We start from the raw sequence: 13,201 nt of genomic DNA, 5'->3' as shown, positions 1-13,201 counted from the left end.
TTTGCAAGTGGTCTTCATGCTGGATCCTTTCTATGTGCGGTTCAGCCTTCTCACATCCAGTGTTTCCAGGGCATGTGGTTTGTAGAGGACAGCAGATGGAGTGCACTGGGAATGCTATGTGCCTCCCTGGGAAGGGCCTCATGGAAACAGATATGCCACAGCTTGTCAGCTAGTCCTAAGTAGGTGCAACCTTCTGGGCAAAGTGACAGGGACAGGCAAGAAGAACCTGCACTCATGGCCAAAGCAGCAAGAACTGATGCTAAGATTCATGTTGATGTTGGTTTGTTTTTGTTTTTTTTTTTTTAATATTAAAGTCCCAATTACCAAAACAAGATAAATTTCACCCCATACTATTTGTGAACACTAACATTCTAATTAATTCTTTTCTCCTGACATATCATAAACCCTATTTCTAGATAAGGGACATTTTAAATATCTTATTTCAGATTTAAGCAAAAAATTTCACTACTACTGCTTTATTCCACACGTATATTTTATTTCCCTTCTACTCTTAATACCTACAGCAGATATTCTGTATTTGTTTCTTCAATGGCTTTTCCAGCTAACAGACTTCCAGGTCTTACAAATACGTGGTTTCAGCTACAACAAACATGCCAATTATAAGAATAATAGCACAGAAGTAATAAGGAAAGAGTTTGTGCTATATTTTAAACCAAATCAATCTTCTGGAATATCAGACTTCCACTAGAAAACAAGAACTACAACAATAAGGCTTTATTTTTCTACCAAAAAAGAAAATCATCACTAAGATACAAGCTTTTGATCACTTTGAAAATTCCACTCAGCCTCCTGACCCCATACTTAGGCAACCAATTGCTGCCAGATGAAAAATCCTATCTAGGAATTCAAAACCGCATTTATGCACCATTATCCTATGCAGTGTATCGGAAAGAGTCATCAGGACGCATCATGACTGATCCAAGTCAATCCAGGACTGCTGATTCTCTGAAAGAGGTATTCCTGCCTTGCACCTCCTCTAGGCATGCACTCCCACACTCCTTTGTTTACACACTAGCAATGGAAATAGTGTACACTGTATACTAATTCCTCTGTGCAGTTAAAAAAAAATTAAGAAAATCTATGCCTCCTACCAAAGGAAGATATTTTAAAGGTATTTTTAAACTGAAATAAAACAGAGAACCATTTTTCCTGGCAAAAAAGCAACTTCATATCAGTGAGAGCTTACTGTAAAACCAGATTATCAAGCAACTCAGAACAGTGCTCCAAAGCCTGCACATCAATCTGAGGCTAACAATGAAGACACAATATAAAATGCCTGGCAACATCTCTGGCTCAACTGTCATTACTCTGTAGTCTGAATATCCCAATCAGAACCGATACATGGATCTTAGCTGAAACACAGAATACTGTGCTGAAAAAAAAGACACAGTGAAGTTATCTAGGGAGGGAAAAAAAACAAACCAAAACAAAACAAAATGCAGGCAATTCTCCCTCTTTTAAAAGATACTCAGAAGTAGCAGTAACTGTGCTCATCTTAACAGCAAACAATTAGAGAAATTGCCTATAAAGCAAAAGAATGCAATCTCCTTCATTATATCCAAGAAAATACAAAACACACCATAAACTTATAGCCTAAAGTTAGGATAGAAAGCTGAAGGGGACGTATCCTATACTACGTTTCATTACCTCAGAATTATTCTTAGCTTTTTGTTTTAAATCAAAAGATTAATACAAGAAGGCACAATAGTGTCCTTAAGACTGGAGATTCCACCTTTCCAGATACTTGGGGTAACTATTTTAGAAAAACAGAGGTCGGCTTCCTCTCACTTGCTCACTCTCTGGCCCACTGGCTCTTGCACAATATCCCAGCATCAACTGTCCATTTAGATATGGAAGAAATCACTGATCAAAAATATATATTGCAGCAAACTTTCGTTCTTTCCTTAATGAATTCTCTCCTCTTTAACAATGTATAGATAAACAATTACTACCACTGACTAGTTTGGAACATCTCCCCCCAGGAGTCTATGATAAATTTATTGCACCTTCCCTATCCAAGTTGAAAAGAACGCATCGTAGTGTATGTGAGAAAAACCAAAGGATGAGAGATGAAAACAGTGCTCTATCTTTAGAAGGGTGTATGATGATATTTGTCATTTAAACCCCAAGCAGACATTGAGCTTGAAGCCACCAATTCCAAACCTTTAAATTCTCTATGAAGACTAAAGCTGGATTTTTGTTAGCTACATATATGGTTATCTCCTCATTTTCCTAACACATAGGTCTACAAAAATTCAGTGACCAGCTACACTGTCTGTTTTATAGTCCTTCATTCATGAAAGTGATACTTAATCTGGTGACAGACTCTGCTTACACAAATGGAGCTATTACAGTGAGTGAGGCACACATGTAGAAGGTCTGAGAGATCCAAACAAGAAATACTTTTGGTAAAACCAAATAAACCCAAGTCACTTAGATGTACAGAGGCAGGTTGCTGAAACAGGAGCCCAAGCATTTGCAGGAAATGAAATCAGAAATGAACTGGATTTATTTATCATCTACAGATGCCTCTCAAATCATATAACAAGAAATCTGCCCGAAACATTCTATTTCTGTTCTCAGATAAAGAGGTAAAAGTATATTTAAAAGATCTCTTCAGTAGAAGTGCAGTACAAAATTGAAAACAGCCTCTTGCACATCATAAAGAAGTGGTGCAAAGAGGGAGTGCTACACAGGACTATGCATATGCATAGATTCGAGGAAATTTATGAGAAAACCCACATGAGAAAGATAATTTATTTTTTGGATTTAAAATACTCTGGATGAGTTAGACACGTTATATTAAATCAAGGTTCAATGGATCGACACAGCTACTCACTATATATGGTATGTCTTAGTGGTTTAAAGTGGCTTAAAACCGCATAGTCTTAATCAATGTATTTGCTCTATTCCAAGAGTAGTAGAAATAAATATTGCAGAATTTATGGTTAAAGTATGTACCATGCCCACATACAAATTACATCCTTGTGTATAATGACAACTTCGTCGAACACATGGAAAACATAAGGGATATATAGCAGGTTTCAGAAACGTGGAATTAATCTTAGTATGTCCAACAGCAAAATTGGAAAGATTTCAGAAAAATGCTAAGAGAACAACTGAAGTTCTGGAAACCATGACTCTAAACTGGCAGACTCCCTCCTAGGTGCTCCACTCCTGTACTCAAGTATTTTTCATGCCCTCACGGTACGGCTTCTTAACTCAAATGCAAAAACCTGCAAGTAGTTTACAGCAAGAGTACTTTCATAGCCAAAGTAAATTACAAAATCCCTTTAATATTATTCTTTTTCCTCCTCTGCTCCCTCCCCCTTGTGTTAATTCAAAGCTCTTCTGAATCATGTGAGAAGCCCTTCACCCTTTTCTCCCTGCTCCACTGTTACAATGTTTTCTAATGAAAGACTTAAGTATAGCTTATTTAGTTCATTGAACAAAAAAGTATTAGAGGTTATCTGATCATGGTACAATGACAACATATGGGAAAAAAAATTTCTACCAGAAGATAGTTCAGAAAGAAACACAACAAGAGGTAGTGGTTGCAAGCTAATGTATTAAAACTAGAGCTAATATAGTAGAAATGTGAAAATACTAGACAGGTAGACATAGTGCTTAAAGATACAGTTTAGTGCTGGTTTTTGTCAGAGTTAGGTTGATGGTTGGACTAGATGATATGAAAGGTCCCTTCCAACCTAGGCAATTCTATGATTCTAGTAACAAAATACTAAATAATATACCACCTAAGCAACAGAAAAGAAATATCCAGCAATGAACAAGTGTTTTCTAGTGGAACACCTTTTCAGAAGTGACTGAAAGAAACATTATATTTGAAGTTCTTAAAGAGAAATAGAATAAAATGCTAAAAGCTTATTATAGGAAAAAAAATAAACCTTTCATCATAAGTTTGACTGTGATTTAACTACATCTCCTTACAAATTCTGTGATGTTAAGATTTCATGAGCAGATAGTAATCAGATCTTTAGCATACTTAATCACACCTTGAACAGAACTGATGAGGCACCCACCCATGCTCCGAAGCGTCCCAGTCTGAAAAGGCACCTAATCATTTGTTAAATAAAATGATGTCATTCCAGATTGGAATTTAAATTCCATGTAAAGTCCTAAAGGGATCTTACCTATTTGTGTGTTTATCACACCTGATCTAACCATGCTGATAACTGTAGCACTGGATCCAGTATCCTTACTGCCAAGTTACTTTCACTCAGGAACACAAACAAAAGGTATTTCCATTTTGCATAATGCATAGGGGAAAGAATATTCTTGCAGAAAGGGTAAATCCTGGATGTACCCTGAACACCACTTTTTTAGGCTATTCTAGGCAAGAAAGTCTGGCTGAAGCCTGGTAATAATGGTGTTCCAGGAGTTTCTAAATACAATTTGTAACAACAGACCAGGTAAATAGCAGAGAACTTGAGAGAATGCTACAATAACAATCTCAAAGACAGCTGGGAAGAGCAGGGATCACAGCAATTAACAAGATTCATTGAAGTGGAAGGAAGAGAGAGGGGTGATTTATTTTTACCTTATATACAATTCACAGTGAGCAAGCTAGAAGAGTCAATTAAAAAATTATGCATAAAAGCTTTTGTCATAGATATATACACGGAGATCTCATTATGGAAAAGCAGGTATTTGGCAATACCTGTTGAAACTGGTGAAATGAAATGGAGGGGTTTTTTTTGGGGTGGTGTCTTTGGTTTTTTTTAGGGGTTTTGTTTTTAACACATAAATAACCATCAAGCTAAGTATTCCCACAGAACACAGACCTAGGGGATCTATATGCTTAACACTGGAGGAAACGGAGGAAACTCCGTCATATAATCTTGTCTGTCTCAGTAAACGTCAAGCAAATGTACATTTGCAACTTATCTCCGTTTAAAGAGAACTTCCTAGCTTTGATGTTTTTAAGTACATGCAGAATCACCTTCTTCCTCTCACTGGGAGATAAGCAGCTCCAAAAAGACCTTTCAACCCCATGTATGCCATCAGGCAGTTATCGCTCAAGCACACGCAAAGCACGGCTAGATTTTTCACCTGTTATAGTCAACCACACAATAAGTTACCTTGAGTACTTTTGTCAATACGCGCATACCCAGAAGGTATAATCTGTTCTCAGTGTCTGACTTTGCTACTGCAATCTTGCCATTTTCTACATCAAGGTACGTCTGAAACAGAAAGACAACTGAGACTACTGCAGATATGTTATCTCATGTGGGAAGCCTATCTATTCCCCAAGAGTACAAAGTTTCCCCAAGATCCATGCTGGCTAACTGTTGACTGCCACCTGGGGCTGGAAGCATTAATTTAAGACACACACACACAAAAAGCCATTCTGCACACAATTTCAGTAATTTAGCTCACCTAGTGACAGCAAAGGGCCATATGTTGTGTGCTCTCCCCTCCCCTGACACCTCTATGTCACTTGTGATCGTGCACAGTACCTTCTGTGTACTTCTTGAAAGTTTAAGGAACATGTGCAGGCATACATATATATACACACACATACATATATGTGTATATATATACACACATATATATGTATATGTGTGTGTATATGTATATATATACACACATATATGTATATTGTGTATGTGTATATATCTATAAGAAAAAAATAAGAGTAAATCCAGCCTCCTGTGGCTGCCCACAGCTTTCCAGCAAATTCACCTGTGTCACACAAACCCAAAATGATGAAAGAGATTGTGGGATCTCCTATAAAGGCAGTACTTAAGAACAGACTGCGACCATCAGAACAATTTATCTGGCAAATAGAACATGCTCAAATAGCTGCCAGGGAAGCAGGCTACCAGACACAGGATGCAGGCAAAAGGCAGGCCAGCAATGGCTGAGCATCCTTGATGTAAAATGTGAAACAGACTGGGACATGCCTACGTAAAGGACAAATCTTGCAGAATTACTGGTGAAAAGGTAGATACATACTCAGATCATACTGCTTCCGATAAGACATTTTCTGTGACAGACCTCAACTGCACAATTTGTGACCCTATGTATTTTCTCACTTTACAATTGCAATTACCACTTGTATTTGCTGATCTCTGCTGGTCCATGTGTAAAAGCATAGCATGTGTGGAGATATTTTCAGGAAAAGCAGAGATGTAGAAACTTGGGGATAATGCACTGGGGATGTTTCAGGACGTTTTGTAACAGCTCCAGAGGGGACCTAAGCTGTCTTACTATTTTATAACTAAGTATGTGATGAATAGTGATTTTGCCAAGGCAGGCAGGCAGAAATTGACTCTGGGATACAGGATCATATTCGATTATTATGGTCCACCCTCAGGTGTATGTGAAAAAGACACCTAGTGTATACAAAGCTAAAAAGACATGAGACAGCAATAGTAAGAGATTTGTACCATTCATCCTGCGACCAGCAGACCAAGACTGGGAAGACTTCAGGCAACCGCAGTCATTAAAACAGACTGTTGAAAAATGCTAGATCAAGTGTCACAGAAGTGAAAATATTTGAAATTCGGTCCTGCTTGTGAGAACACATATTAGGAAAAAACTAACAGGAAAACAAATCAAAGTGAGATAAAAAATTGTAAGTGAAATTAAGTGAAGAGCAAAAGAATAAATAATCAGAGAAGAAAGCAACAAAAAGAGAAAGATCAAATGAAAAATTCAAATGAAGTAATCAAGTACAAAAATCTTTATCTAGATCTTTTCAATGTAGAGAATGTAGAGTTTGGTCTACTTCCTGATCCTTTTTGTTCTGTTTAGCTACAAAAATAACAGCCAAAAAAAAAAAAGAACATTTTATCTTTTACTTGTCAAGTCAGTCCTTGTACTTGAAACCATTTTGTGCCGGTGAGATAGCACAAATGCACAGGGTGATAATGGAAGCACTGAAATTTTTGACTGTTTTATTGCAGAGATTCAGGGCTAGAGACTCACCTTGCGCACCTACATGACAAGTGAACCCAGAGCTATTAAGTGGAAGTCATCACGTCAGCCAGTCAGCAGCTATGAGACGTAGTTTGTCCAGATAAGAATTGATTGTCTTTAATTGACATTTTAATATGATCTTTTCCTAGCTTATGATGGAATCTCTACAACAAGATAAAAATATATAAAAACTAGTATGTACCTTAAAGATGCTCATAGGTTTACAAATGTGACCTGAATACTGAAAACTATCTGGCTTTCGGGTTTAGAAAGTAACTTTTTTTTTTTAAGTGACAGATTATAAGTTAAAGCATTAAGTTATGTGAAGGTAAGCATACCTTGCACTTACAAGTGTTGAAGCTTTCCTTGGAAAACCAATGTAGTTTAACTCATTGAAGGTATTAGTACTAAGCAGCACAAGACTGGGCAGCAAATATCTGGAGTCTGTTACCTGCACTAGATCTCCACAAGAAATCAGATTCTGGCTATACTAGCACTAGCTTCTAGCAAGTTTTTTTGGGGTGGGTTTTTCTTTTTTTGTTTGGGTTTTTTTTTGTTGGGTTTTTGGTTTTGTTTTTTTTTTTTTTTTTTTTAACAAAACAATTAAAAATTACATTTCATTAAACTAAATTTCAGGACTGCCTACTTTTTTCTGAAAAAGAACCACTGCACTCATCCATAGTAGCAGACTGAATTGTTTTCAAAATCTCTCAGAAAGGTGATTCGCTGACCCGTACTCGTAAAAAAATAAATACAACCTCTTGTACTGAGGAAATTCTGAAGCTCCACACTTAGGTTCATATTCCTGACATTCTCCAGACAAAAGTAAGCTTGATGTGCGAGTAAAGCAGTGTTACCAGTCTCTTCCTTGAGCTCCCAAGGACAGAATTCATCACACAGACCTTGCTTCACTCCAGAAGCAAATCCATGCAAGAACAGATTTATGCATACTTTCCTACTCCTAACTTTTGCTAGTCAGTGAGCGTGTGAAATTGCTCTATACACCAGAGACTGTACACCCAAAAAGATGCATGTTTCCTCCTTTCTTACCTTTTCCTCTCTCACAGTAGGGCCACGCAAACCACCTTTGGCACTTTGGCATTCCCCCAGCTCACAAAACCTGATTTTAACTATCCTCAGCATCAGTCATCACATTCCTGACCTCCATGAAAGAACAGCAGGCTTCTCAAAGGACTAAACAAACTGTTTTTATAGCAGTCATTCAGGATTAAAACAAATAAAAACAAAGCTCTGTTCTTCAGATAGGGGCCTGGTAGGAATTGAAGGCTTGATCTAGTTATAAATGGTGATAGCTCCCTCATTTTTAGGTACTTTATTCCCTGGTATTTGCTTGTATTTGTCAATTAACTTGTAAGCCCAATGTTCTCAAAATTGAATTTTATTTTATTTTTTTTTTACTTCTGTTTTGCTCTCCAGATAATGTTTGAGAGGTCTCTAGCCTACATGCATCCAGGGACATCCTCAGCAGATCTTGCTTCCCATGTTTGTAGGAAGCTCTAATTGACCAATGCAGTAAGAGAAAAAAAAATATATAGAACTTAAGAAAATAGAGTGAAATAAAGTGTGAAATTTCCAAAATTACTCTAAAGATGCAAGAAATATGCCTGTATGTGATCAGATGTTCAACTAGGTACCCAGGCCATCACTCCAAATGACCTTCTGCCTTTGACGGCATCCCAAGCTTCCCTAATTACACACTCCCTCCTCGCAATTACTACAGACTCCCCGCTGACCTTCTAACCTCCCTTTGCCATTTGCATCCCTGAACCCAGGGCATGCTCTGAAATGTAACACAACAAAACTGCATACAGGGTGTCAGGAGCCATTAAGCAATGCTCCATGGGTACTCGGGGTTGTACACGTTCTTGGCACACTTGGAAAAAGGCTTCACTGAGGGTGAAAAGAGAAGCAGAGCTTGAGGGGGAGAACACACTCAACTTCATAATGCAAAAGAGAAAAGAAGGCACTTGGGAAGCAGGAGTGAAGCTGTGAATGAAGGCAGCACAGAGCTTGGGGATAGATGCCTACAGGACAAAGTGAACCCAAGTACCAGGTTTAACTTCAGATCACTCAGGCACATCCTCAGAGCAGTTTTTAAAATTCCATTGTTAAATTTCCTGTACCTTTTTATCCACAACCTTGTTTCCTCACTAGCTTTTACAGCATTGGTCTACGGCAACTACCTGATATTTGCAAAGCTGACAGGTAAAATTACGCCTAATAGTTCAAAGCAATCTCTTCTATTGTAATTTCCATACACCAGGTTCAGCATTGAAGAAAATGGATCCTACAAAGAGAAGGGATTTTACTGCCTGCAGGAAAGACGGGTACAAACCTTTTAGCAGGGCCTGTTGCGATAGGACAAAGGGTAACAGCTTTAAACTAAAAGAGGGTAGATTCAGACTAGATAGAAGGAAGAAATTTTTTTATGATGACAGTGGTGAGACCCTGGAACAGGTTGCCCAGAGAGGTGGCAGATGCCCCATCCCTGGAAACATTCAAGGTCAGGTTGGAGGATGCTCTGAGCAATCTCATCTAGTTAATTATGTCCCTGCTCGTTGCAGGGGGGTTGGACTAGATGATCTTTTAAGGTCCCTTCCAGCCCAAACTATTCTATGATTAAAATATATATAATACAGGGCTACCAAGTCACTAGTCTAGTCTCTACTGTCTCACTCACAATAAGTAGTATCCTACCACAGCAGCAGTCACACTTAAATCTTTGCATGTATTCATGAAGCACGGTCCTATTCAATAGAAGAGCAATAACTGACTAGCTTCTTTTTGTGAGTACATTTGTTGAAGGCACAAAGCAATGGAATTTTAAAAAGCTTCCCCACCTGGAAGAACATTCAGAGAGGACAAGATCTCCCTCCTTTCACATCCATTCTTCTCTGGACTCCAAAAACGTTGAATCCCCTGGCAGTCACATGAAGAGTCTAACACTTTAGACCCACAAGGATGAGGAAGAACATTAGACTGAAGGCTCTGAGTCAGGTTGGAAGATACTATGTGTGGATATAGGCAACCAGCTGGCTATGACCTCCTCTTCATCCCCACACAATCCCTCCCTGAGGTACTTATAGGCATGTCCCACAAAAAGTGCACCAGCACACATGCAAGGCCCTGGTTCCTCTTCCGAAAACCTCACCAGCTTCATTAGTGAAGGGGAAAGCAGCCATAATGCTGCCTACACTACATACCCTCTGCAAGGCTGTGTCTGCCTAGGAGTGACATGAGCAGTGAGAGAAGGTCCTGAGAACACCACAACAGCAAAAACAAGGCTTTTGCTGGTAGCTCAAACCAGGTGCTCTGTCAGCCAGGCAATGACAGAGGACACAGAGTCCCGCTGGAAGCTGCAGTGAAAGTTCACAAGGCTCATCTAGAAGAGGCAAAGGCTGAGTTTAAAGGCACTCAGGGATTTCCAAGCAGAAGTATACATGATGCAGATCATAAAAGTAGAGACAGAGAGAGAGACACAAGAGAAGTGAGATAGTCAAATTTTGACAAAGAAGAGAGTCATGTGCTGAGGAGTTTGAAAACTGCTAAATAATAGGTAGTTGAGAAAACTTGTAAGTGCAGTAAGTGCACGTTTTTCAGAAAAAATTATTTTCAGTGCATGTGGTCCCTTCAAGTAATGAAATTGATGTTTTGCAGGGACAGAATTAAAACAGGCAAAAAAAGTTATGAAAAGAGAAGCTTTTAAGACTTCTCATGTGTATGACACTATTCTCAACACCCTGGTATATGAGCATCTACTACATCTACAACATGAAACATGAGGAAAAAAACAAAAAGAGGTATTTGTGATTCCTCCTCTTTCCTACTCCCTCTGTGAGTTAGGAATGCAACATATTGGGGGGGTTGGTACAAGTTTGAGTTGGGTTTTTTTATAATGCAGACAAGAACCAATGACAGACATTTCTAAAGCAAGATATATTGGCAAAACTTCCATTAATATAGAATTACTGGTTTTGAATGCTTGCTTCTCCAGTGATTTCCAAGGACTAGCCCAAGCCTACAGGCCTTGGCCCGAAGACAAGGCGACATATAGCCACATATCCAAGAATAAGCACTAGACAACAGAGGCATCTCTCTCAAGTACCAATTATTTCTGACCTTCTTTTCCATCATGTGTATCACCTTCTTTTAATACACATTACACCCTCCTGCATGCATCCAGCCATCTCCATTCTATCTCCTATGGGCTACTAGAAAGAGACTAGAATACGAAACTGGATTTTTTCATTCCCCAAAATTAAAAGTGCACCTTGCACCTTTACCTTCCTGAGTAACTGCAAAAAACATGGAACAACTTCAACGTAAATTCACAGTAGTATTTACAACATCATATTTTTACAATGTGCATGTCACACATACTTGTCCTCAGGAATTCAAAGAACCATGACATGGTGAGGCACTAGATATCAATCTTCTTGTCTCTAGACACAAAACTATAAGATGTAGCAACACAGTACAACTGTTTTGATAGACAGTTGTGTGATGCTGTTTCTTCATTATTACTTTGGAAGACATATGGAATGCTATCAAGGAATAAGTAAAGAATGTATGGCAATGGAGTTTTGATTTGTTTGCTCAATTCAGTTCTTAAAAAAGCATTTTATAGACACAGTCCCACTAAAGTTAGTAGGAAGCTTCCCACTCACTTTCAACAGAAACGTGATTAGAGAGCACTGCTGCACACCTACTAGAACATGACACACCTCTACAGCATTGCTGAAAGCAGAGGAAGAAGAATATCAACACTAGTTCTTCTCTCATCAAGTACCATTATTCCTCACTCACAACCATACAGTATATCTATAAAGCTACAAACACATAACTGATGCCAACTATCAGCATCATTTTGTCAAAACAAAAGCTTACTGTGTTTCTGAGGAATGTTTTTTCCTCCATTATAATGCTCTTGGTGTCAAGAGTTACATCAACCAATTCTACTACAGGCCAGCAATAGATCCTTTGAAAGCAGCATTTGTATATCCCGCCAAAAAAGTATCATCATGACTGCAAACTGCCGATGCCAAGACTTTTCATGACCAACTACTTGGAACGATGCCCGAGAACTTCCAGCTCAGCTCTGCGGCAAAGGCACCCCACTACATTTCTTTCGGGAAGGAGAAGAACATGAATGGAGACAGGGGGAAGTAACCCGCATGCTTACCAAGCCACCGCAGATGCTGAAGACGGCCGTGTGCGTCTCCTGGGCATTGACATGCCCGCGGTAGAAGCAGTGGCGCAGATCGGGGGAGGACGGCTTCTGCGGGGCCCCTGCGTGCACCACGGTGTACTGAGCGGCCAGGAAACCCGCGTCGGCGCTCAGGTTGAGCTGGAAGAGCTGCCCGTAGGCGCTGAGCTGGTAATGCCTCCGGAAAGCCGTGGGCTCCAGCGGTGCCTCCGAGCTCCTTTTCCTCCTGCTGAAGTGACGCGTGGGAGGGAAAACTTCTCCGAACTCGTTCACTCGGACAGGTGTGACGATCTCGTAGGAGGAGAGCTGCTTCACCCACGTCTCTGCGGCGGAAAGCGAGAAGCTCAGCCTGACCCCGGCAGCACGGAGGCGACCTCCGCTCGCAGCCACACGGCTCCTGCCACCGCACCCCTTGCCCTCGCCAGGGGGCTAGTGACAGGAGCGGGGCCGGGGGGAGGGGGGGTTGGGGACCTGCCTGCGGCGCGACCGGCAACACCCCGCTCCGGCCCCGCCACCGCCGAGCACCGACGGCCGCCCCGCTGTCCCCCAAACCCCGCCGTGAGGAAACGCTCCCGCCTGCCCGCCCGCGGCCGGGGGAACGGCGGCGGCTGCCCCGTAGGGCACGGCCAGGACCCGCCGCCTTTGTTGCCGCGTGTTTACCTTGTCCCGGGTGGAAGCGGACTCCCCACGCGTGGGCGACGAGCAGGGAGAGGGGGCACAGCAGACCCGCCAGCCACCTCGCCACCCGCATGGCTCGCTCCGCGGCGGCCGTGTCCGCGGCGCCCCCGGGCCGCCGCCTCAGCGGCCGCCGGCCGCCTGGGCCGGCCCCGCACCCCGCGGCTCCTCCATGGCTCCCCGCGACCCCGCCTCGCCGTCCCGCCGCCTCCGCGCTCCCCTCACGGGGTGGAAGCCGCCCCGCGACCGCGCCGCGTCTCCTCCCAGCCCCTCGCCTCCGCTCCCCACAGCTCCCTCGCCGCCGCCCGGGGGTGGGCGAGGGCGGCCCTTCCCGTC

General features: G+C 41.4%; 1 protein-coding gene across 1 annotated transcript in view; it reads right to left on the bottom strand.

Annotated features, from left to right (window-relative positions):
• ADAMTS20 (ADAM metallopeptidase with thrombospondin type 1 motif 20) overlaps nt 1–12,941 on the bottom strand; it is a 97,404-nt gene extending 84,463 nt beyond the window's left edge. Inside the window, exons 1-2 of the mRNA XM_063323122.1 lie at nt 12,851–12,941; nt 12,167–12,513 (exon numbers count right to left, since the gene is read on the bottom strand). Coding sequence (XP_063179192.1) covers nt 12,167–12,513; nt 12,851–12,941 — 438 coding nt within the window. The remainder of the gene's footprint in view (nt 1–12,166; nt 12,514–12,850) is intronic.
• Nucleotides 12,942–13,201: the final 260 nt, after the last annotated feature.

Source organism: Chroicocephalus ridibundus, chromosome 1 (assembly GCF_963924245.1).
Source record: "Chroicocephalus ridibundus chromosome 1, bChrRid1.1, whole genome shotgun sequence".
In the NCBI taxonomy this organism is placed as follows: Eukaryota; Metazoa; Chordata; class Aves; order Charadriiformes; family Laridae; genus Chroicocephalus; species Chroicocephalus ridibundus.
Note: the sequence above shows the minus strand (reverse complement) of the source record. Positions and strands in the feature narration are given on the sequence as shown.